At 39.1% G+C, this 25,424-nt stretch overlaps 1 protein-coding gene across 3 annotated transcripts in view; it reads left to right on the top strand.

Moving 5' to 3' along the window:
- The window catches only part of GATAD2B (GATA zinc finger domain containing 2B), a 123,816-nt gene that overhangs the window by 84,657 nt on the left and 13,735 nt on the right, over positions 1–25,424 (top strand). For all 3 annotated transcript variants that reach the window (XM_049880566.1, XM_049880565.1, XM_049880567.1), the window contains one exon: positions 19,696–20,031. In XM_049880566.1, the coding sequence (XP_049736523.1) occupies positions 19,697–20,031 (335 nt within the window). In that variant the 5' untranslated portion in view covers position 19,696. The remainder of the gene's footprint in view (positions 1–19,695; positions 20,032–25,424) is intronic.

The raw sequence follows: 25,424 nt of genomic DNA, 5'->3' as shown, positions 1-25,424 counted from the left end.
ACCAAAAGAACATGCTTGGTGTTTCTCAAGCTGAAAGAACTGAAGAAAAAATTCAAGCCTCAAGTTGCAGTAGTGAAGGATTCCATGGGAAAAATATTAAACGACACAGGAAGCATCAAAAGAAGATGGAAGGAATACACAGAGTCGTTATATCAAAAAGAATTAGTCGATATTCAACCATTTCAAGAGGTGGCATATGATCAGGAACCGATGGTACTGAAGGAAGAAGTCCAAGCTGCTCTGAAGGCATTGGCGAAAAACAAGGCCCCAGGAGTTGATGGAATATCAATTGAGATATTTCAACAGACGGATGCAGCACTAGAGGTTCTCACTTATCTGTGCCAAGAAATATGGAAGACAGCTTCCTGGCCAACTGACTGGAAGAGATCCATATTTATGCCTCTTCACAAGCAAGGTGATCCAACCAAATATGGAAATTATAGAACAATATCGTTAATATCACATGCAAGCAAAATTTTACTGAAGATCATTCAAAAACGGCTGCAGCAGTATATCAACAGGGAACTGCCAGAAATTTAGGCTGGTTTCAGAAGAGGACGTGGAACCAGGGATATCATTGCTGATGTCAGATGGATCCTGGCTGAAAGCAGAGAATACCAGAAGGATGTTTACCTGTGTTTTATTGACTATGTAAAGGCATTTGATTGTGTGGATCATAACAGTTATGGATAACATTGCCAAGAATGGGAATTCCAGAATACTTAAAACTGTGCTCATGAGGAACCTTTACATAGATCAAGAGGCAGTTGTTCAGACAGAACAAGGGGATACTGGTTGCTTTGAAGTCAGGAAAGTTATGCGTCAGGGTTGTATTCTTTCACCATACCTATTCAATCTGTATGCTGAGCAAATAATCCGAGAAGCTGGACTATATGAAGAAGAACGGGGCATCAGGATTGGAGGAAGACTCGTTAACAACCTGCATTATGCAGATGACACAACCTTGCTTGCTGGAAGTGAAGAGGACTTGAAGCACTTACTAATGAAGATCAAAGACCACAGCCTTCAGTATGGATTGCACCTCAACATAAAGAAAACAAAAATCGTCACAGTTAGACCAGTGAGCACCATCATGAGAAACGGAGAAAAGATTGACGTTGTCAAGGATTTCATTTTACTTGGATCCACAATCAACAGCCATGGAAGCAGCAGTCAAATCAAAAGACGCGTTGCATTGGGGAAATCTGCAAAGGACCTCTTTAAAGTGTTGAAAAACAAAGATGTCACCTTGAAGACTAAGGTGCGCCTGACCCAAGCCATGGTATTTTCAATCGCATCATATGCATGTGGAAGCTGGACAGTGAATGAGGAAGACCAAAGAAGAATTGATGCCTTTGAAGTGTGTTCACGAAGAATATTGAATATATACCATGGACTGCCAAAAGAACGAACAAATCTGTCTTAGAAGAGGTACAACCAAGAATGTTCCTTAGAAGCAAGGATGGTGAGACTGCATCTTACATACTTTGGACATGTTGTCAGGAGGGATCAGTCCCTGGAGAAGGACATCATGCTTGGCAGAGTACAGGGTCAGCAGAAAAGAGGAAGACCCTCAAGGAAGTGGGTTGACACAGTGGCTGCAACAATGAGCTCAAGCATAACAAGGGCTGTAAGGATGGCGCAGGACCGGGCAGTGTTTCGTTCTGTTGTGCGTAGGGTCGCTATGAGTCAGAATGGACCCGTGGGCACCTAACAATGACAACAGCAACAGGGATTCCAGGATAGAAGTGAGAAATTGGAGGTTAGCGATATTTGAAGAGATAGTGGCTGGAATTTTCCAGAATTGCTAAATATAAGAATCGTCTGTTTCAGGAAAAAACCGTAAATTCTCAAAGAGTGTATAAAACTGGACACATTAGTAATGCTATAGTTTTATAGAACATCAAAGTCAAAGAGTTCATGAAAGCAACCAGAAAGGAGAAAATTGATTATCACAAAGGAATGAACATTAGAATTTAAGCAAGCTTCTCAATGGAACAAGAAGCAAGGGAAATATTTTTTAAATACATTACAGAAAATAAGTCATCCAGAGCTCTATACTCATTCAAGAGTATAGATGAGAAGGCAGGAAAGGGTGGCAATTCTGGACAAAAGGAAATGGGAACCTAGGATGGAAATGGGAGAAGGGCAGGCACATTGTGGGGAATGGAACCGGTGTTATGGAACACTTTGTGTACAAACTATCAAACGGGAAACTAATTTGCTATGTAAGCTTTCACCTACTGTATAGTAAAAAAAATTTTTTTTAAATCAGTTGTCCATGCAGGTGTGGGTTTATGGCTGAAGTTTCTGTTCCATCGATCCCTTTGGCTGTCTTTGTACCAGTACCACTCTGTTGATTACTGTAGCTTTATAATAACTCCTGAAATTAGATAATGTCACCCTCTAATGACATGGATTGACACAGTAGCTGCAACGGTGGGCTCAAACATAGCAAAGATTGTGAAGACGGTTCAGGACCAGGCAGTGTTTCATTCTGTTGTACATAGGGTCGCTGTGAGTTGGAACTGACTTCCACAGTACCTAACAACAACAGCCCGCTAAACTTTGTTCTTTTTCACAATTGTTTTGGCTATCCTGGGATCTTTGCATTTCTGTATGAATCGTAAAATCAGCTTCTCAATTAAAAAAAAACCAAACCCACTGCCATTGAGTCGATTCTGACTCACATTGATCCTATAGAACAGAGTAGAACTGCCCCCATAGAGTTTCCAAGGAGCACCTGATGGATTTGAACTGCTGACCTCTTGGTTAGCAGCCATAGCACTTAACCACTACACCACCGGGGTTTCCATATGTACTTAAAAAGCCTGCTGAGATTTTGACTGGCATTGTTTTGAATCTGTAAACCCGTTTGGAAAGAATTGAAATCTTAACAGTATTGAGTCTCCTGATCCATGAACAGGGTGTATCTATTTAGATCTTCTTTAATTTCTCTAAGCAATATTTTATAGCTTTCATTATACAAATCTTCCACATTTTTCTTAGATTAAATGTTTTATATTTTAATGCTATTATAACTGGCATTTTTTAAAATTTTACTTCCCAATAATTTCTTGCTAGTATATTTTTTATGTTGATCTTGTATCTTGCAATTTTGTTTAACTCACTCCTTAGTTCTAGTAGTTTCTTTGGTACAGTCCCTCAAATTTTCTACATAGATGATCATGCTATCTGCAAATAATCTGAATCCCTTTTCTTTATTTTTCTTGCCTGATAGCACTAGCGAGAACTTCCAGTACAATATTGATTACAAATGGTAAGATTGAACATGCCTGTCTTGTTTCTGATCTTAGGTAGAAAACATTGTCTTTCATCATTAAGTAGAATGTTAGCTACAGATTTTTCGTAGATGCTCTTTATCAGGCTGAGGGAGTTCTCTTCTATATACTTAGTTTATTGAGAGTTTTTTGTATCAGTAATGTATGTTGGATTTTGTCAAATGGCGCAGCGGTTAAGTGCTACTATGGTTGCTAACCAAAGGGTTGGTAGTTCGAATCTGCCAGGCACTCCTTGGAAACTCTATGGGGCAGTTCTACTCTGTCCCATAGGGTCGCTATGAATCGGAATCTACTCGACGTCACTGGATTTGGTTTTTTGGTTTGGTTCTCTTTATCTGTGGAGATGACCACAGCGTTTTTCTTTTTTAGTTCACAGCATAGTGACTTTGAGTTTTGAATGCTAACAACCTCGCATGCCTCAGGCAAACTCCCTTAGTCATGCTGTCTTATCCTTTTGCTATTGTTGAAGACAATTTTGCTAACAATTTTCTTTAGGATATTTGCAACTGTGTTCATGGGGGATATTGGCCGGTACTTTCCTTTTCATATAATGCCTTAGTCTAGTTTTGTTACCGGGTTTTGTTACTGTCTGTCACTTCATAGAATGATTTGGAAAGCATTTCCTTAAGTTTTCAGAAGCTTGTGTAGAATTGGTATCATTTTTTCCTTAAATGTTTGGTAGAATTCACCAGTGCAGCCATCTGGGCCTGGGATTTTCTTCGTGGGGATGTTTCTAAGTATAATTTCAATTCCTTCAATAGATACAGGACAGTTGACACTATATGCTTCTTCTTGATTGAGCCTTGGTAGTTTGTGTCTTTCAAAGAATTTTTCCATTTCATCTAAGTTGTTGAATTTGGTGGCTGCATAAAGTTCACAGTGTTTCATTATTATCCTTTTAATGTTTGCTGAATTTGTAGTGATGTCAACTTTTTGATTCCTAATACTGGTAATTTATGTCTTCCCTCTTTGTTTTTCTTCATCTATCTTAGAGGTTGATCAGTTTTATTAACCTTAAAGAACCAGCTTCTGCTTTTATTGATTTTTCTCTGTTCTTCTGTTTTATTGAATATCATTTTGCATTTCATTATTTCCATTCTTCTGTTTGTTTTGGTTTAAATTTGGTCTTTTCTAGTTTCTTATAGTAGATGCTGAGGTCATTGTTATCTTTTTTTTTTCTCCCTAATATAGGCATTTAGTTTTCTAAACTCCCCCCATTATTATTGCTTTAGCAACATCTCAGAGATTCTGATATATTGTGTTTTCATTTTCATTCACTTGAGATCATTCTGATTTCTTCTTCAACCCATCGATTATTTAGAAGTACGTTATTTAGTTTTCAAATATTTGAGAATTCCCTGCAAATCGTCCTGTTACTGATTTCTAATTTCATTATGGTCAGAAAAATCCTTTGACTTGAATTCTTTTGAATTTATTGAGGCTTTTTTTATGACCTAGAATATGATCCATTTTGGTAAATATTTTGCATGTACTTAAGAATATTCATTCTCCTGTTTTGGGGTGGAGGGTTCTATATTGTCTGTTGGGTTAAGGTGTTTGGTGGTGTTTGAGTCTACTGTATCCTTGCTGATTTCCTGCTTGCTTGTTCTATCCATTATTTAGAGTGGGGTATAGAAATCTTCAACTCTAATTGTGGATTTCTCTTTGGAGTTCTTTTAGTATTTGCTTCATGTATTTTGAAGCTCTCTAATTAGGTGCATAAATAATTTGAATTAATCCTCTTGACCCCACTTTTTTTTAATCCTTGGCAATATTCTTTGTTCTAGATCTTCAGCCTGATATTAATGTAGTCCTTCCAGCCTTCTTTTGACAGGTGGTAGCATGGTATGCCTTTTTCATTCTTTTACTTTTAACTTATTTGTGTCTTTATATTTAAAGTATATTTCTTACTGGCAGCATATAGTTAAGTCTTGCCTTTTTTTTTTTTTTTTTTTCCCACCAGTCTGAAAATCTCTGCCTTTTAATTGGGGGCAATCAGACCACTTATATTTAATGTGATTATTGATATGGTTGGATTTAACTCTGTCCTCTTGCTCTTTGTCTTCTCTTTGTCCTATCAGTTCTTTGTTCCTTTTTTCTCCTTTCTCTGCCTTCTTTTGATTAGTCAAGTTTTGTGATTTCATCTCCTTTTTTAGCTTATAATCTATAACTTTTTGTTTGTAATTTTAGTGGTTGCTTAAGGGTTTATAGTATACATCTTTAACTTGACACAGTCAACCTTCAGCGATATTATACCATGTGATGTAGCGTCAGTCCTTGTCTACATTCAGATGGAGGGATAAGAATAAAGATCAGCATAAAGCTGGTTTCTATGAGGTGGAGGTCAGACATACCTCCACTTTCCACCTTTTTCACCATTTCTGACACCAGCCATCCTCCCCACAGCATTCTCTACTTCTCTCCTGGGTTTGATGATTTATCACAACAGTCACACACAATTCACAGACCATACTCACGATTGTGTGGTTATTATGGGAGTAAAGGATACAACTTGGGATCGGGATCAACTTGAAAGTAATGGGGTACATCTCAGGAGACAGGATACGGTTTGTCAGTCAGGACAGCTTCCAACCAGGATGGCTCTCAGCTCCTTTTCAGCCATGCCTGCAGGCAGGCCCTTTTCTCAGCACACCAGCTGGCAGCCCTGCTCTCAGCCATACCAGTCTGTAGGCCTTCTCTAGGCCTCTGCCTTGCTCAGGCAAGTGTTACAGCACTTTAGTTCTGCTGACAAGTGCTCAGAGGCACCCTACTCCACCAGTAAGCCTCTGCCGAAAGATGCTCAGCTCTGTCCTGCTCTGTGGGCTGGGAAGCACCACTGCAGCCGTCTGCTTATCCTGTGGTTCTTGCCTCTTGCACTGCTGCTGCTGTTTCTCCGCTGGTGGTCTCTGCCATGGTTGCCGCTGTTTTTCGCTGTATTGTATTGTCTTTAGTGTTACAGCTCTTTCTTCTGGGACTAGGAGGTCTTAGCTCTGGGATTGGCCTTTATATTTAATTTCAAGGAATCGCCCTCCCAGCCAGACCATGAACTGACCAAACTCCTTGGTAGACCACAGTCACTCAATTTGCCTTGTAATTGACCACTTCCCGCAAGGTCACTTCAATCTTATTGTGTGATTTTAGATACCCTATTTGCATAGTCAGCTAACCAGTCTGTTTGCAAGATTGTGACTTAGCCAATCTTTTTGGAAGAATTATAAGCCCAAGGCCAGAAAGGCCATGTATAAGAAAACCCATTGCACTGCATACAATTTTGCATATACTATAGGAATCTTATAATAGTATACTTCCATTTCTCCCCTACTGGCTTTTATGCTATTATTGTCGTGCATTTTATTTTTACATATGTTATAAATCCCACAATGCATTGTTGTTTTTGTTTCAACGGTCTTTTTTTTTAATTACATGATAATAAAACATATTCTATATTTACTCGTTTCGAGTGTTCCTTATTCCTTGTTGATATCATTTTCCTTCTGCCTGAAGGACTTCAACATTTTGTGTAGTACAGATCTGTGGTGTCGAATTCTTCCAGCTTTTGTATGTCTAAAAATGTCTTTATTTCACCTTTGTTTTTGAAAATATTTTTGACAGACGTAGTATCCTATGTCGACAGTTTTTTCTCTCAGTGTTTTAAAAACGTTGCTCCACAGTCATCTAGCTTACACTGTTTCCAGTGAGAAATCTGATGTTATCCTTTTCTTTATGTAACATGTCGTTTTTTTTTCTCTGCCTGATTTTAAGATTTTATACTGGTTTTGAGCAATTTAATTATGATGTGCCTTGGTGTAATCTTCATGTTTCTTGTGCTTGGGGTTTGTTGGGATTCCTGGATCTGCAGGTTTATACTATTTTGTCTTAGGCTGGGTTCAGTAGAGAAGCAAAACCAGTAAAGCATATAAATATATATAGAGAGAGATTTGTATCAAGGAAATGGCTCATGTGATTGTAGAGTCTGGAACGTCCCAAGCCAGATAGAGGCTTCTCCTGATTCACGTAGCTGCAGGGGCTGGCAAAGCCAAAGTCAGCAGGTCGGAGAGCAGGGCTCTTGTTCACAGGTCGATGAATCCCAATATTGTCAGGCAAGACCACAAGGCTTCTCTTGATTCAGGTAGCTGCAGGGGCTGGCAAACTCAAGATTGGCAGGTTGGAGAGAAGGAGTTAGCTGCAGGATCCAGAGCAGGCAAAAGCCAGAACATCTGCTTATATTTGGCTGCAGGCCACACGCCCAAGGGAAACTCCCTTTCAACTGATTGACTGCTCACAGCAGATCCCGTCATGGAGGTGATCACATATAAACACTGAGAATCATGGCCCAGCCAAGTTGACACACAGCCTTAACCATCACACTTTTCATCAGATTTGGAAAATTTTTGACAATTATTTCTTCAGATGTTTTTCTGTCTACCTCATCTCTCTCTCTCTCTCTCATTGAGAAACTCTAATTATCTGTATATTTGACTGCTTGAAGTTGTCCCCTAGCCTACTTACTTTTAATCTTTTTAAAAATTGATTCATTCTTTTTTCTTCTGTGTTTGATTTTGCTGTGTGTTCAGGTTCACTAGTCTTTTTCTTTCTTTCTTTCTTTTTTTGTTTAATTGAACTTTAGATGAAGGTTTACAGAACAAACTAGCTTCTCATTAAGCAGTACACATACTGTTTTATGACATTGGTTAACAACCCCACGATGTGTCAATACTCTGTCTTCTCGACCTTGGGTTCCCTATTACCATCTTTCCTGTCCCCTCCTGCCTTCTAGTCCTTGTCCCTGGGCTGGTATACCCCTGTAGTCTCGTTTTTTTAATGGGCATGTCTAATCGTTGGATAAAGGGTGAACCTCAGGAGTGACTTTGTTCCTGAGCTAAGAGGGCATCCACGGGTATGATGGTTAAGATTGTGTGTCACCTTTGCTGGGCCATGATTCTCAGTGTTTTTGGCAGTTGTATAATGTTGTAATCACGTCCCTGTTGAAATTTGATATGTGATCACCCCCATAATGGAACTGCTAAGTGGTACCGGCAGGGGTGGGGCCTGTGGCGGCTGACTGTTCCCTCAGCCTTCATCTCTCCACCCTCCGCTGCTTGCTTTGCAAAGGTTGTTGGCTTGTTCTGGATCCAGCAGCTGTCTCTTGTCTGACCTCTGGATTTTGGGACTTGAGCTAGCAATTTACTTGTGCATCTTGGGGATTGGTCGATCTTCACGGCCTGCAAGCAAGAGTCCTGCTCCCCAACCTGCCCATTTTGGGTTCACCAGCCTTTGCAGCTGTGTGAATCAGGAGAAACCTTGTGGTCTTGCCTGCTGACCTTGGGGATTCCTCGACCTTCACAGCCTGTGAGTGGGAGCCCTGCTGTCTCACCTGCTCATCTTGAGTTTCATTAGCTTCTGTGGCTCTGTGAATTGGGAAAGGCCGCTATCCTGATCCAAGGACTTGGGACGTTACAACCCCTACAATTGTGTGAGCTGTTTCCTTGATATAAATCTCTCTATATATATTTATATGCTTTACTGGTTTTGCTTCTATAGAGAACCCAGCCTAAGACAGGGGGCCATACTTTCACGGTTTCTCCAGTCTTTGACAGGCCAGTAAGTCTGGTCTGTTTTTGTGAGTTAGAATTTTGTTCTATATTTTTTCCAGCTCTGTCTGGGACCTTCTATGGTGATCCCTGTCAGAGCAGTCGGTGGTGTAGCCAGGCACCATCCAGTTGTACTGGACTCAGTCTGGTGGATGTTGTGGTAGTTGTGGTCCATTAGTCCTTTGGACTAATCTTTCCTTTGTATCTTTAGTTTTCTTCATTCTTCTTGCTCCTGAAGGGGTGAGACCAGTAGAGTATCTTAGATGGCTGCTCACAGGCTTTTAGGACCCCAGATGCTACTCACCAAAGTAGAATATAGAATTTTCTTTATAAACTGTGTTATGCCAGTTGAGCTACATGTTCCCCGACACCATGGTCCCCACAGCCCTCAGCCCAGCAATTCAGTCTCTCAGGGTTCACTAGTCCTTTTAATGTAATATCTAATCTGCCATTAATAACCATCCAGTGGAGCTCTGGTGGTGTGGTGGTTAAGAGCTTGTCTGCTAACCAAAAGGTTGGCAGCTCGAATCTACCAGCTGCTCCTTGGAATCCTATGGGGCAGTTCTGTCCTACAGGGTTGCTGTAAGTTGGAATCTGTTTGACAGCAATGGGTTTGGGTTTTTTGAGCTATAATTCACATGCCATAAAATACATCCATTTAAAGTGTACAGTTCAGTGTTTTTAGTATAATGAGAGTTGTTCCACAATCACCACTATCTAAGTTTAAAGCATTTTCATCACCCTAAAAAGAAACCGCCTACCCATTAGTGTTACTCCCCACTTTGCTGCCGCCCTCCCACAACCCTTAGGCAACCATGAGTCTAATTCCTGTTTCCAAAGATTTGCCTGTTCTGAACTTTTCATATAAATGGAATTATACAATATGTATTTTTTGGTGGCTTCTTCAATTAGCGTAATGTTTTCAAGGCTCAACCATGTGGTAGCATGTATCAGTACTTCATTCCTTTTTATGGTTGAATAATATTTCAGGTGTGGATATACCACACTTTGTTCATCCACTCATCAATTGATGAACACCTGGGTAGTTTTCACTTTTTGTCTGTTAAGAATAGTGCTGCGATGAACATTCATGTATATGTTTTTACGTGAACATGTTTTCAGCTCTCTTGGAGTGGAATTGCTGGTCTTATGATAACTCAGATACATTTAACTTTGTGAGGAACTGCCAAACTTTTTTCCAGAGCAGCTGTAACTATTTTATATCCCCACCAGCAATGTATGAAGGTTCCAAGTTCTTCACACCCTTGTCAACATTTGTTATTATCTGGCTTTTTGAATGTAGCCATCCTAGAGAGTGTGAAAGGAGCCCTGGTGGCACAAAGGTTAAACGCATGACTGCTAACCAAAAGGTCAGCAGTTTGAACCAGTGAGCAGCTCCACAGGTGAATAGACCTGGTGATCTGCTCCTGTAAAGATTACAGCCTAGTAAACCCTATGGGGCAGTTGAAGTTGACTCAGTGGCACACAACAACAGTGAGTGTGAAATGGTATCATTGTGGTTGTTTTGTTTGTTCCTCATTGTGGTTTTGATTTGCACTTCCCTGATAGCTAATGATGCTGAGCATCTTTTCATGTGCTTATTGGCCATTTTTATATCTTCTTCGGAGAAATGTCTATTCATATGTTTTGCCCATTTTTTGATTGAATTGTTTGTCTTTTTGTTGTTGAGTTAGTTGTAGGAGTTCTTTATATATTCTTAATATTAAAGCTGTATCAGATACATGATTTGCAAATATTTTCTCCTGTGAATCCTCTTTTCACTTTCTCTGTAGTGTCCTTGGAAGCACAGAAGTTTTTAATTTTGATCAAGTCTAATTTACTTAATTTTTTCTTGTGTTACCTGTTTTTTTGTGTCATATCTAAGAAATTATTACCTAATCCAGGGTCACAAAGATTTATGCCTGTATTTTCTTCTAAGAGTTTTATAGTTTTAGCTCTTACATTTAGGCCATTGGTCCATTTCGAGTTAATTTTTGTATATTGTGTAATAAAGTAGTCCAGTTACATTCTTTTGCATGTGGTTATCCAGTTGTCCCAGCACGATTTGTTGAAAAGACTGTTCTTCCCTCCATGGAATCGTCTTGATACACTTGTTGAAAATCCACTGACAGTAAATATTAGGGTCTGTTTCTGGATTGTAAATTCTGTTCATGAGATGTTGGTAGTTCAGTGGTAGAGTTCTCACCTTCCGCACAGGAGACCTAGGTTCAGGTCCCAGCCAGTGTACCGCTTGTGTAGCCGCCGCCACCAGCTGTTAGTGGTGGATTACGTGTCGCCATGATGTTGAACCAGCTTCACTGGAGCTTCCAGATAGACTAGGAGGAAAAGCCTGGTAGTGTATTTCTGAAATCAGTAAATGAAAACCCTGTGGATCACAATGGTCTGATCCACACTGATCATGGGAATGGCACAGAACAGGGCAGCATTTTGTTCCTTTGTACATGGGGTTGCCATGAGTTGGGGGCTAACTTGATCGTAGCTAACAAGTTCTGTTCATTGATATCTGTCTTTATGCCAATACTACCCTGTCTTTATATATAGTATATTTTTATCTCAGACGCTGTAGTTTTCATCTCTAGAAGTTCAGTCTGGGTCTCTCTTTATATCTTCCACTTTATTTTTTTGAACATATATATTACAGTTATGATACCTATTTTAAAATCCTTTTGTACTAATGCTAACAGGATTAGTTTTGGGTAGGTAGGTTTCTAGTGACTGATTATTCTCTTCATTATGGGTCATGTTTTTCTGATGCTTTGCACAACTGGTAATTTTTGGTTGGATTCCAGACATTGCAAGTTTTATATTTTTGGGCACTGGGTATTTTTGTGTAGCTGTAAATCTTCTTGAAGTTTTTTCTGCAGTACAGTTAAATTACCTGTCAACCATCTGATCCTTTTGGGTCTTGCTGTCACAATTTGTTAGGCAAATACAAAGCAGTGCTTAGTTTAGGGCTAATTATTTCCCACTACTTGCATGACCTTCCTGAGTACTCTGCCCAGTGCTCCTAAATATTATTTTTTCTAATCTGGCTAGTGGGAATGGAAACCCTGGTGGCGTAGTGGCTAAGTGCTACCGCTGCTAACCAAAGGGTCGGCAGTTCGAATCCACCAGGTGCTCCTTGGAAACTCTATGGGGCAGTTCTACTCTGTCCTGTAGGGTCGCTATGAGTCAGAATCGACTCGACGGCACTGGGTTTGGTTTTGGTTTTGGCTAGTGGGAATAGGGCACTCTTTCTAGTTCAGTGTGAATGCTGCACGCTGTTCGTTCTATTCCTTTAAAATGATTCTTTGCCTGGTTTTGGATAGTTTCCTCACACACACAAGCTAATCAGTGCTCTGCCGAATGCTTGAAGAGAACACTTTGCAAATCTCTGGGCTTCTCTCACTCTCTGGTTCTCTTTTTCTGTGGTACTCTGTCTTTTGAACTCTGTCTGCCTTTGTTTCACCATAGCCTCAGCTCTGTCTCTTCAATGCAGGGAGTCCTCTAGGCTCTGCCTTATATCTCCTTTCCTGTCCCACATCTTGGAAACTTTCTTAAGGTAGAAAGCAAGAGCAGGTGTAGAACTCACCTGTTCGTTTTTCGTCCCTGTGGGACTGACTGTCATTTGTTGCCTTGTGTCCAGTGTCTTGAAAACCTATGTTTCGTGTATTTTGTCTGGGGTTTTTTTTTTTTTTTTTTTTTGGTTGTTTCATGCAGGAGGATAAGTCCAGACCCTGTTACACCAACTTCGCCAGAAGTAGAAATCACAGCGTTGATTTTAACATGAACAAACTGTTGCCTAAATGTTGAACAGGAAAATAGATAACTAAATTGTATATTCCTGTTGAGGGAATTCTACTCAATAGTTAAAACAAATGAACTAGAGCTTTATGCATTAACTTTCATAAATCTTAAATATAAAAAAATTGAACGTAGAAAAGCAAATGAAGAAGGATATGTACAAGACATTACCTTTTAAAATACAATTTCTGAAAATACGCAGACTAAATTATATATTGTTTATGGATACATATAGATGCAGTAAACATGTAAAAATATCCGTGGGAACAGTAACCACAAATCTACCATAGTACCTGTGTCTAGGGTGGGAAGGAGGAGGGAGAGAAAAGAATGGGTTGGAAGTGAAGTTAGTTACACAGGGTGCTTCAAGTGTATCTTTAATGTTTTTGGTCCTTAAAAATAAATTAGGAAGCCACATACCTCACAAATGACTAGTAACTAGAATATGTAAATAACTCTCAAAACTCAACAGTTAAAGAATCAAACAATTCAATTAGAAAATGGGCAAAAGACATGAACAGATGTTTTACTGCGGAGGATAGACAGATGGCAAAGAATCACATAAAAAGATGTTTAACATCATTTGCCATTAGGGAAATGAGGATGAAAACCACAATGAGAGATCACTATATACCTAATATAATGGCTTAAATAAAAAGTAGTGACACCGCAAAATGCTGGGAGGATATGGAGAAACTGGATTTCTCATACATGGCTTTTGGGAATGTAAGATGGTATAGCCATTGAAACAGATTGGCAGATCTTATAAAACTGAACATGCATTTACCATTTGACCAAATGGTTGTACTTTTGGATATTTATCACAGAGAAATGAAAACTTATGTTCCTGTGTAAACTTTTACACAAATTTACTCCTAATGCAAAAAACTGGAAACAACTCAGATGTTCTTAAGCAGATAAATAGTTAAAAGTATAGTACATCCATACCATGGAATACTACTCAGCGGTAAAAAAGGGCAAACTGTTGATACATGCAACAACTTGGATAAATTTCTAAGGAATTATGCTGAGTAAAAAAAAAAGTCAATCCCAAAAGTTTCATAATGTGATTGCAATTATAAAATATTTTTTAAAGTCAAAATTATAAAAATGGTTAACAGATTAGTAGTTGCTAGGGGTTAGGGATACATGGGAGAAAGGAGGGGATAGATGTGGTTACAAACGAACAACACAAGGGATACTTGAGGTGATGGAACTTTGTTTCCGGATTGTGGTAGATACACAAATCCACACGTAATAAAATTGTGTAGAACTAAATATATACACACAAATGAATACAAGAACAACTGGAAAATCTGAATAAGATGTGTGGATGGTCTCAGTGTCAATGTCGTGGTTGTGATAATTTTGCAAGATATTACCATTGGGGAAAAATCAATATATTTGGTAAAACTCCATATTATCTCAAAATAAAAAAATTTTTTGAATTAAAAAATAAAACAGCAAAATAAGATTTAATCTTCATTTATTACCTATGTTTTTCTCCATACGTGAAATATTTCATAATATAAAGAACATGCAGTCTCTTCTATGTATATGACAGTACAGTTCTCAGCCTTGTATTGTGATCATTTGAAAGAATGATCAGAAGAAGTCAGTAAGAAAAAATAGCAGAAACATAAGAAATTAATTTTTTTTTTTGCTCATTAATAATTAAAAGGGTTTAGATTTTAAAAGGGTAAATACCAGAAATTGTAAGAAAGGTTTTTTTTTTTTTTTTAAAGAAAGTACTTTTCTATTTAGAATTTTGAGGCCCAATTTTTTAAAAATTACTTTTTTTAATCTGTTAAAAAATACTATTTTACTTTGTAAGGACTGTTGTATTTTGTTCATTACAAATACTGAGAAAGCTTCATGAAGTAACATACGTTTGATGGGCTTTTAGGCCATTGCTGCTTTAATTTTTTTGATATATATATATATATATATAAAACTTGTTGTTAGGTGCCGATGAGTCCATTCCAACTCATAGTGACCCTATAGGACAGAATAGAAACTGCCCCATGGGGTTTCCAAGGAGCGGCTGGTGGATTTGAACTGCCGACCGTTTGGTTAGCAGCTGAGCTCTTAACCACTACACCACCAGGGCTCCATATATATAACTATAGACTTAAATTTCTTTCTTTTTTTTTTTTTTTTTAATGAACTGGAGGTTTTCTAATTTAGCTAGCAATTTGGGTCTTCTGATGTGGCTAAATGGTAGAACAAATTTAAGGGCCTTGTATATTACCTAGTACATAGTAGACACTCAATGGATATTAATTCATTTTGCTTTCTCCTCTCTCTCTTTCCTTCCATCCTCTTCCTCTCAGGAGCTGCTAAGCCTTGCTGCATACCTGGATTTTGGTTTGAGGGTAACAGTGAGTCTAAAACATGACAAGCATGGATCTAGAGCTGTGTGGCTATTTGGCCGTTCTTTCTTTCATCAGTCAACAGCAAATTTAAAGCTAGGCATTATTCTGCTATAATTGTTTGACACAATAAAGTACTCTGTTCCTTTGATTTTGTTGACATGTCATGGATTTCTAGCTTTCCCCCTAGCTCTTTGGCCACTTCTCAGTTTTCTCTGACCAACTACTCCTTAAGCATAGGTGTTTCCTAAGATCCTAGCCCTGTCAGATTTCCTTCTGACTGTATGTATTCTTTCTGGTTAGGTATACTTATCCCTATCCACTGTTTCAGTTACCTCCTTTACCTATTCAAATATATACCTCCAGCTCTGGCCAGAGTTCTGGCTCTTGTTTGTGTGCCATGTATCCAACTGCTTTTTGGATATCTCTACCTTAATTTCACACAGGCATTTCTGACAGAGTTTATCAGGTAGGATGTTTTCAGTTTAGGTAACAGAAAACTCATACTGGCTTAAACATTAAGGGAATTTATTGGTCTATGAAACAGGAATCCAGAGACTAGCTTCAGGGTAGTTTGATCTGGTCACACAGCTATGTAATTGGCTCTCATCTAAATGCTCTGCTATAGATAGGGTCTCTTTTATTTGCAGGCTGACTTTCCTCATGGTCACAAGATGGCTGCCAGCAACAGCACACCAGGGCTACAGATTTTCTCGTTCACATTCAGTGGGAAAGAAGAGAATCCACCCGGGCTTCTAGCTTTTACCTCTAGGTGAATTGTGTTATCTTCACTGAAATATGAGGAGGAACAGCAGGACATGAAAAGGCAGAGAAAATCAGTTCATGTCAACATCCAAGTACTTATATATCATGTCCCTGAACTTGGCATATAGTGTATACTTAATTTTCATGGGGTGGGTGGATAGATGAGCAAATACATAAACATACACACTGCTGCTTAAGATTGTCTAGCTCTGAGCAGGGAGGTATACAGTATAATATAATAGATTTTTGGAGTGAGCTAGATCTGAGGTGGAACTCTAGATGCGCCGTCTTCAAGCTTTGCAGCCTTAGGCTACTTGAGCTGATACTTTTTTCCCACCTGTAAAATAGGGATAATACCATCTACTTAGTAAGTAAGTTTGTTCAGGGAATTTATGTAAGAATACATGATAAAGTGCCTAGTACGTAGTATGCCTGGCTTTTACGAGGTACTTAAGAAATAGTAGCTGTTATTAGCAGTCCAAAAGAATAGGGTTGGTTACTCAGTAAAAGACAAAAGACAAGATACATTTATTTCATATAATTTTTGTTTAATTTTTAAATGTTTTTGAGAGGAATTTTTGTGTGACAGTTTACATTGAGTATTTTTTACAGCTTTATTGGTATATAATTTAAGTGCACAATGCAGTGATTTTTAGTAAATTTATAGAGTTGTGCAACTATCACCACAATCCAGTATTTCAGCATTTCCATCACCCAAACAAGATTGCTTGTACCCATTTGTAATCATTCTGTGTTACACTGGATTTTGAAGCAGGCGTGGCTGTGATTACATAAATTTGGGATTTATAGATTAGTTAATGACAGGAGTGGGCAAGGAATAATTTGTCAGCATTCTCAAGCCATCTGTTGGGAAAGATTACTTACCTCAGACATTGAAATATCTGTGTTCTGACTTATCCCAACCTCCAATGTGTGTTTTCTTCTTGCTTCCTTGTATGGTATATTAAGGGAAAATAAATCGAGCTGCTTTCAACTATATATCAGTTCAGCAAACCAAGATAATGATGCCATCCCAAATTCTGTTCCTCTCCAGGTTATTGAGTTTTGTCATATGCTTTCAGTTCTCATGAATAGAGCTTAGGTAAAAACTTAGAACACTGTATTGTATTAACTTTTATATCTTGCTGTGTACCTCTCTGAAGTACTTTTTGTATCTGAGTGTATTATCAGTTGAGCGGGCAACTTTTCCCACCCTCTGCAACTCTGCATGGTATTCACAGTTATAGTCTAAGTATGTAGTGTTGATTGATTTACCCAACACATTATTACCATGGAGTTAGGGCTCAGCTTCTGGTGTTCTGTAGCATTCAGCTTCCTAGTCATTGTATTTTGGGTGTGTTTTTCAGAGGTAAACCACTTCAGAAGTATCAAATGTTGAATAACAACTCTTTGAAGGACCTGGAGCTAAAGAGTGTTTATTATGCTGTAATATGTTTTATATCTGAAGCTGTTAACAAAGAACTAAGAGGATACGGAGAACCAAACAGTAGATTAGCTTAACTAATAAAGAATGTCTGCCTTGAGCACGGTGCTCTTTTAAGATATGTCTATATGGGATCAAATTGACAGCAGCATCGCAAAAGATCAGATAGAAACTTGGGGAAAACGAGTTTATTAGTAGGAAAGAACAACTCGGAAAAGGAGGATGAGAATGGTTGCACAACTCGAATGTAGTCAGTGTCGCTAAACTGTACATATAGGTACATATAGGAATTGTTGAATTGGTATATGTTCTGCTGTGTATATTATTAACAACAAAAATAAACTATTTACAAAAACAGGATATGGAGAAATTGGAACCCTGATACATTGCTGGTGTGAATATAAATTGGTACAGATGCTTTGAAAAACAACCTGGCAGTTTCTTACAAAGTTAAACTAGTTACCATACAACCTAGCAGTTCCACTTCTAGGTCCATAGCCAAGAAAATTGAAGGTATATGTCCACACAAAAACTTGTACATGAATGTTCACAGCAGCATTATTCATAATAGCCAAAAAAGTGGAAAAAAACAGGTGTCCATTAGTTGCTGAATGGGTAAACAAAATGTGATGTACCCATACAGTGATTCGAATATTATTAAGCCATAAAAAGAAATGAAGTATGTGATACATGCTACAGCATGAATGAATCTTGGAAATGTGCTAAGTGAAAGAAGGCAGTCACAAAAGACCATATAATTGTATGATTCCATTTATATGAAAAGTCCAAAATAGGTAAATCTGTAGAGACAGAAAGTAGATTAGTGGTTGCCTAGTGCTTGAGGGGTGGAGGAGATTGAAAGTAAAAAAAGAGAGTGACTGCTGTTGGGTACAGGTTTTTTGAGGGAGGGGTGATGAAAATGGTCATGGTTGCACAATTCTGTGAATATACTAAAACCATAAAATTCACTTTAAATAGGTAAATTTTATGGTATATAAATTATATATCAGTAAAGTTGTTCAGAGAATTAAGAAACATTACCCAAAATTTCAGAGATCTAGCTTCTGATTTTTTTCAAGTCTCCAAAAGGTCTGTTTCCTTTTGTTGGAAATTCGCTGTAACCAAAACCAGAAAACCAAACCTGTTGCGGTTGAGTCAGTTCCAACTCATAGTGACCGTATAGGACAGGGGAGAACTGCCCCATACAGTTTGCGAGGAGTGCCTGGTGGATTCGAATTGCCAACCTTTTGGTTAACAGCTGTAGCTCTTAACCAGTATGCCACCAGGGTTTCCTCAGTATAACCAGAAAGGAATAAAATAACCCTTATTTTACTCTGCACTCTAGGAAGGAAGATACCTCAAGCACATACATAGTTTCCTGAACAAAAACACTGATTAATATATGTAGTCTTCTCTGTCCTACTGCCTGAGTCTCTTGGGCCTTGCTTTCGTGCCTTAGTTATGGGAAGTCATAGTCCTAGTGTGTGGAAATTAACGTTTGTTGAGCACCTTCTAAGTACCCTGATTTTACAGATAAGACTGAGACTTGGAGAGGTTAATTATCAAATATTTGACTTTGTAAGAGTAAGTAGCATTTTGAACCTATGTTTCTCTGATTCAGACACTTCTTTCCAGTGCATCATGTTGTTTCTCACCAGGACAACAGCTCTGCATTTGCAGTTTGTTAGTGTGAAAAATCAAAGTGAGAGGGGAAGATGATGATTAGCTTGCCTTTAATATTTTGCTGCATGAATAGAGAAAATACCCCCTCTTTACAGGCTAAGCACCTGAGTTTTCTTCATTAAGAAAAGCTAGGTGCCTTAAGATGCTGAGTCTGTATCTATATAGAATTGAGGGCAAATAACTTGGGCCCCTTTTGATTCTTGCTGTATCTGGACAGTGGAGGCTTCTTGTTAGATGCCCCTGGTATGTTCATCTTTCTCAGGTTTTTCCATCCATAGATAGGCCAATTAAAGATTAGCTTGTGTGACGTGAGTAGCTTCCCATTCACAGAATGAGTTTCCCAGGAGAAAAATTTGGTGCAAAAACTAAAATAGAAGCATCTGACTTTGTGCATGCACGCATACTCACTTTGAACGTTTATTTTTCAAAGGATGTAGGCTTCTTATGGACCGTCCACGTGAGTGTGGTGTTTGATTTCAGGCTTCTCTATGGTGAGGGCCTCAGTAACTACAAAGTATCTGAAGTTTATTTTCATTGCTAAGGTTGGGTAGAGAAATCTCCTTTAATACAGAATATTCTTAGAAGGTATAAGGCAGAAGGTTATATCAGTTAACTTTGAATTTTCATGTATATATTTATCTGTGATTCTTAATACCTTTACCCACCCCATCCTCTTTTCATATGGATTACTTACGGGATTTTATCCTGATCTTGGTGTGTTTTTCTTTCCGTAGGATGGATAGAATGACAGAAGATGCTCTTCGCCTGAATCTGTTGAAGCGGAGCTTGGACCCAGCAGATGAGCGAGATGATGTCCTGGCAAAGCGGCTCAAAATGGAGGGGCATGAGGCCATGGAACGTCTGAAGATGTTGGCGCTACTCAAAAGGAAGGATTTGGCAAACCTTGAGGTGTCACATGAGCTACCCACCAAACAGGATGGCAGTGGTGTCAAGGGCTATGAAGAGAAACTCAATGGGAATCTCAGGCCTCATGGAGACAGCAGGACTGGTGGAAGGCCAGGCAAAGAAAACATCAATGATGAGCCTGTGGATATGAGTGCTAGACGAAGGTATGGCACAGTTCAGATGCCTCCAGGGATAGGATCTTCCTTCCCATTAACAAAGCCTGTGAAAATGGAATAAATTTCAGTGAGAGAAAGGTGTTTTTTGTCCCAGAGCTTTTTGAAAAAAGACATATCTGTGTTATTTGTCTTGACCATGAATTCCTCTTATTTCCAGATGAAACTAGGTACTTCAAATATTTGCCTAGCATACAGAGAATCTTAGTTCTTACCCTTAAGATATAGAGGTCATTTGTGGATAAAGGGGCACTAGAGAGCTGATGGGGCCCTGCTGGCACAGTGGTAAGAGCTACGGCTGCTAACCAAAGATCGGCAGTTCAGTTCCACCAGCTGCTCCATATAGGGCACTTCTGCTCTGTCCTTTAGGGTCACTATGAGTCACGATCAACTCAACAGCAACAGGTTTAGAGAGCTGATATCCTAAGTAGAAGTAAGTTAATATACACCTTCACTGTAATCTTAAAAAAAAAAAAAAAAAAAACCCATTGCAGGTTGAGTCAATTCCAACTCATAAAGACCCTATAGGACAGAGTAGAACTGCCCCATACGGTTTCCAAGGTTGTAATCTTTACAGAAGCAGACCGCTACATTTTTCTCCCGCGGAGCAGCTGGTGGGTTCAAACTGCCGACCTTTCAGTAAGCAGTTGAGCACTTAACCACTGGCCACCAGGGCTCCTTATGGCCATCTTAGAAGGGGGAAAACTATTTTCAGATCGTTCCAGTTTCAGGATCTGTTTATTATGGAGTCTCAACTTTTAATACATCAGAAAACATGGGGCCTGGTTTTTCTTGTGTCAGCAAGGAAATTAATCTTCGCCTGGTAATTCTCTACATTCTTGCTACATCTGTGCCGCTCCCTCAACGCACCCCCCACATATGCATACACACTTGCTTACATGTGTATACATGCTCATGTGCACCTGTGGGTTCTCTCTCTCTTCCCTCCTTACTCACTGCCCTTCTCAAACGCACGTTCTCACAGGCATTTTTTCTGGTGTCTGTCAAGGTCAAGTACTTAAACTGTGGACCACACACTAAGGAGAGATACCTGGAACTGACAGAGAGTAGAGCCTGCCTGGATAGTGAATCACAGTAGAGATAACCCTAGTTTTTAAGGACATTCAGCTTATTAATGCCTCGAACAGTTGACAGGCATGAGAATTACTCTTCAGTGCTGGGTTGCCCTCCAGTTGACCTTGCTGACTTAGTCCTAGGATTGATCCAAAGCAAAATCTTTTAAGAGGCTGGACTCATGAAGAAGGAAGGGGAGAGGAAGGAATGGTTATAACCTTACAAGTATTTCTTTCCCTACTTTTACTGTTTACTTACTAGTCTTGTCCCAGCACTAATTTTTAAAACCACACCCCTTAAGGGGCAGAGGGCTAGGCACCATGATCTTGAAGCATATCTAGGTCACTTGGCACAACATAGCTCGTAAAGAAAATGCTGTACATCCTACTAAGATGAGGAGCATCTGAGGTCTTAAAAGCTTGTGAGCGACCATCTAAGATACATCTATTGGTCCCGTCCTCTCTAGAGCAAAGGAGAATGAAGAAAACCAAAGATACAAGGAAAATACAGTCCAGAGGACTAATGGACCACATGAACCACAGCCTCCATTAGCCTGAGCCCACAAAAACCAGATGGCACCTGGCTACCATTTACCATTCTTAACAGGGATCACTATAGCAGATCCTGGACAGAGCAGGAGAAGAATGTAGAATAAAATTCACATTTGAAAAAAAAAGACCAGACTTCCTGGTCTGTCAGAGACTAGGGGAACCCTGGAAGCTATGGCCCCTGGACTTTCTGCTAAGTCAAAACAGGAGCCACTCCCGAAGTCCACCTTTCAGCCAAAGGTTAGACAGGACCATAAAACAGACAGTAACACACATGAGGAGCATGCTTCTTAGGTCAATCAAGTATACAAGACCAAATGGACAACACTTGCCCAAAAGCAAAGACAAGAAGGCAGGGAGGGGAGGGACAGGAACACCGGATGAGTAGACATGGGGAACCCAGGGTAGAAAGGGGGAGAGTTGACAATGTTGCAGGGATTACAGCCAGTGTCACAAAACAATTTATGTATAAATTTTTTAATGAAACTCATTTTTTCTGTAAACTCGCACCTAAAGCACAATAATAAATTAAAAAAAAAAAAGAATAACTGAGTTTAAAAAAACCACACCCAGTGAGGGAAACAGTATTCTTGGTAATTAACCTTATAAAATCCTTTAGAAGACTTCAGATAAATTTCCTAGTGGTCCTTGGAAGAAGAGAACAACCCTTAGAAACTATAGGTGGTATCAGAATATTATGCAAGTAGATTAATCCTTGCACCTTTGGAAGAAATGGAAGAGGGTGGATGAGATCATGAACAACCCACTTGCCCCATAATCAGCCTTACCTTTCTGGAGCAAGTGACTAATCCTTCAATAGGGAAGAAAAAGAATGGAACGTTGGGTGGATTCCTCACATCCCTAATTGGATCTTTAAATGTATTTTTCATAGAAACATTGTACATTTTGGTAAGATCTCATTAGTGCTATTGGAATTGTCCAGTATCTCAAATATATGTATGTGTTAAAAAGTCAGACAGCCCTGAAAACTCAGCCACTGCATTTATTATTATTACTGTTTTCTTTCTAAATTTTATTTATTTTGTCGTCACTGAGAATATCTACAGCACACACTGACCAATGGTACAGAACTCAGATGTAAGCCCATCCACCCGTGGTCACCTGATCTTTGACAAGGGCCCAGAGTCCATCATATGGGAAAAAGACAGTCTTTTTAACAAATGGTGCTGGCAAAACTGGATGTCCATCCACAAAAAAATGAAACAGGACCCATGCCTCACACCATAGACAAAAACTAATTCAACATGGATCAAAGACCTAAATATAAAACCCAAAACTATAAAGATCATAGGAGAATATTCACAGCAAAACATATACCAATTCAACAGTTTCTACATTTACAATTTAGTGACATTGATTACATCCTTACAAGTTGTGCAACCATTTTCACCCTCCTCTTTTGAGTTTTCATCGTTAATGTAAACTCACTGCCCACTAAGGTTCCTGTCTCTTTCGAGTTGCTGTTGTCAATTTGATCCCACATAGATAGTTCTTAAAAGAGCATAATGCTCAAGGCAGGCCTTTTTACTAGTTAAGCTAAACTATTGTTTGATTTTAAGAAGGCTTCAGGAAATATTTTTGGTTTAAGGTTTGACGATTGTATCAGCCATTGCATTTAATTGTATTTTTGGAGGGATGAACTTTTAAACAATTCGTTGGAAGCCGGGGACTATTTTAACGACCTCCAGGAGAAGATGCTTGATGAAAACCATCTTAACTCCCCACTCTACCTAGAAAAATAGACCCTATTGGCCCCTGTCGCTCTTCTTCTTCCGTTTGGTTACCAGATACTGGCACCTATTTCCACTTGGCCCGAAGCTCTATTTTGTAAAAATGAGTAAGATTGATAGATTATTCAGCAAGAAGAACAGTGATTTCTTTGATACGGACAAAAGGAGGAGAGAAAGCAGAAAGGAGGAGGAGTTCTTGACATGATAGCCATATCATAATTGCCTAAACCTTTTTTTGCCATCGTTTGGGCAAGTTGTGATATCTCTGAAACAAGGTATGTATGAAACCAGTACTAATATTTTGGAAAGCTAGAAAAATTGACAGCTCTCTTTACTACTGGAATAAAGGTTAGCTTTATAGTTTCTGGGAATCTGCCAATCTCTGAGTCACAAGTGAAGTCGACAGTTGGGTTTTTAGTAGTGCCTCTTTAACAGGTAGGGTTTCATACTTAAGAACCCCAAATATTGTAAAGAATATGCAGTAAAACCTGCAAAAGCTAGGACCTGTGTAAGGCAGAAATCTGCCAGAGAAGGAAAACCAAAATATTTTCCATTAAATAAAGAGCGATAGAAAAGTGGTGACTGCACCCTGTCAAAGGTGGAAAATTTGTGTAAGACTGGGAAAAACAAGGCAGTCTAGTTGAGTTCTGGCTCTAGTAGGTTTCGCTGTGTATGTTTGGGAAAGGAGCAAAATAATTTCTGTCTCTGGAAAGTTTAACAGATGAGTCCAGAACCTGAGGTCACAGGTTAAAAAAATTACTGGGCCTTGCCTTGCCTTGCCTTGCCTTGCCTGCCTGTGCTGTCTAATGTGGGTCTGATTATATCCAGGAATAAAGTATCATTTAAGGTTCTTCTCAGATACAACTTCCTGACCAAATGCCACTCAGCTTTAAAATCTTCACCCAGAAATGTCTCTGCATGTGTTGGTGCTGGGAGGTCCCGAAAGAGGAGGTAGCACTCACCTGAACAAGAAAGAATTCCTTACCCGGAGAAGTAATCTTCTGTGATGTGTGTGTATCCAGTCAGGACCAGGATGGAAAAAACTTCTGACTGGAGATGTAAACATTGAGGAAGTAGAGAGAAGGGAGCTCTTCCAGACCTCAAAATTGTCTTAGGGGAATATGGAGAAATATAAATAGAAATAATAAATCACCAAAAAATTAATCCATATTAGGGCTTCTAACCTGTTCTTGGTTTGAACTGCTGCTGAGAATTTGCATTTCTAACAAGTTCCCAGATGATGCTAGTTAGGGAACAATTCAGAGAACCACTAGCAGAGCAGTGGTTTTCAAAATTTATTATACACAAGAATCACTTGGGGATATTGTTAAAAAGTAGATTCTGATTCAGTATTCCTAGGGTGAAAATTCAAATTCTTAGCAAGGGGTTTGAACTGGAATGAACCAGTCGAAAGCCCTGATCCATACGCTTTATTTAGATGTGACCATTATCCAAAAAACTTGGGGTTAGAAAATGAAAGGCTCTTTTCTCCCTCTAGTGGCTTCTTTTTTTGTAACCCCACATTCTCAGCTTTCCCGGTCTGTGACCAGTGGTTGTAGATCAATCCAAACTTATAGTTTCTAAGATAGTCATTCCCAACACTGTCTCCATATTCTATTACCTCAGCTAAATTTGGTTGATTTTAGTAACCCAGTTTTACTGTGCTGAGAAATTGAATGCCTGTCCCAACCATCAGGAATGCCATGTTCAAAAGGCATCCATGTCCCAGCAGCAACTAAGACAAGAAGCCCTGAGAAATGGTAGAGAGTCTCTCAGGACTAAGGATCTGTGAGTGTTAAAGGGTTTAAGTTAAATGTTTAAGACCTAAGAATACATTGCCCTAGACCTGTATACTCCTAACTACACAGAAAATCTCAGGGAAAGTAGACTCTGCAAAGACACTTTTGAGCTAAGAAATCAGAGAAGAGTTAGGAGATACGCTCATTGATTTGGGAGTCTAAGAGATGGCGTTTCCAGGATTCTTGTTACCCAGGGCTTAAGCAGCAAATGT

Source organism: Elephas maximus, chromosome 3, assembly GCF_024166365.1.
Source record: "Elephas maximus indicus isolate mEleMax1 chromosome 3, mEleMax1 primary haplotype, whole genome shotgun sequence".
In the NCBI taxonomy this organism is placed as follows: domain Eukaryota; kingdom Metazoa; phylum Chordata; class Mammalia; order Proboscidea; family Elephantidae; genus Elephas; species Elephas maximus.
This window is presented reverse-complemented; position numbering and strand designations above follow the sequence as displayed.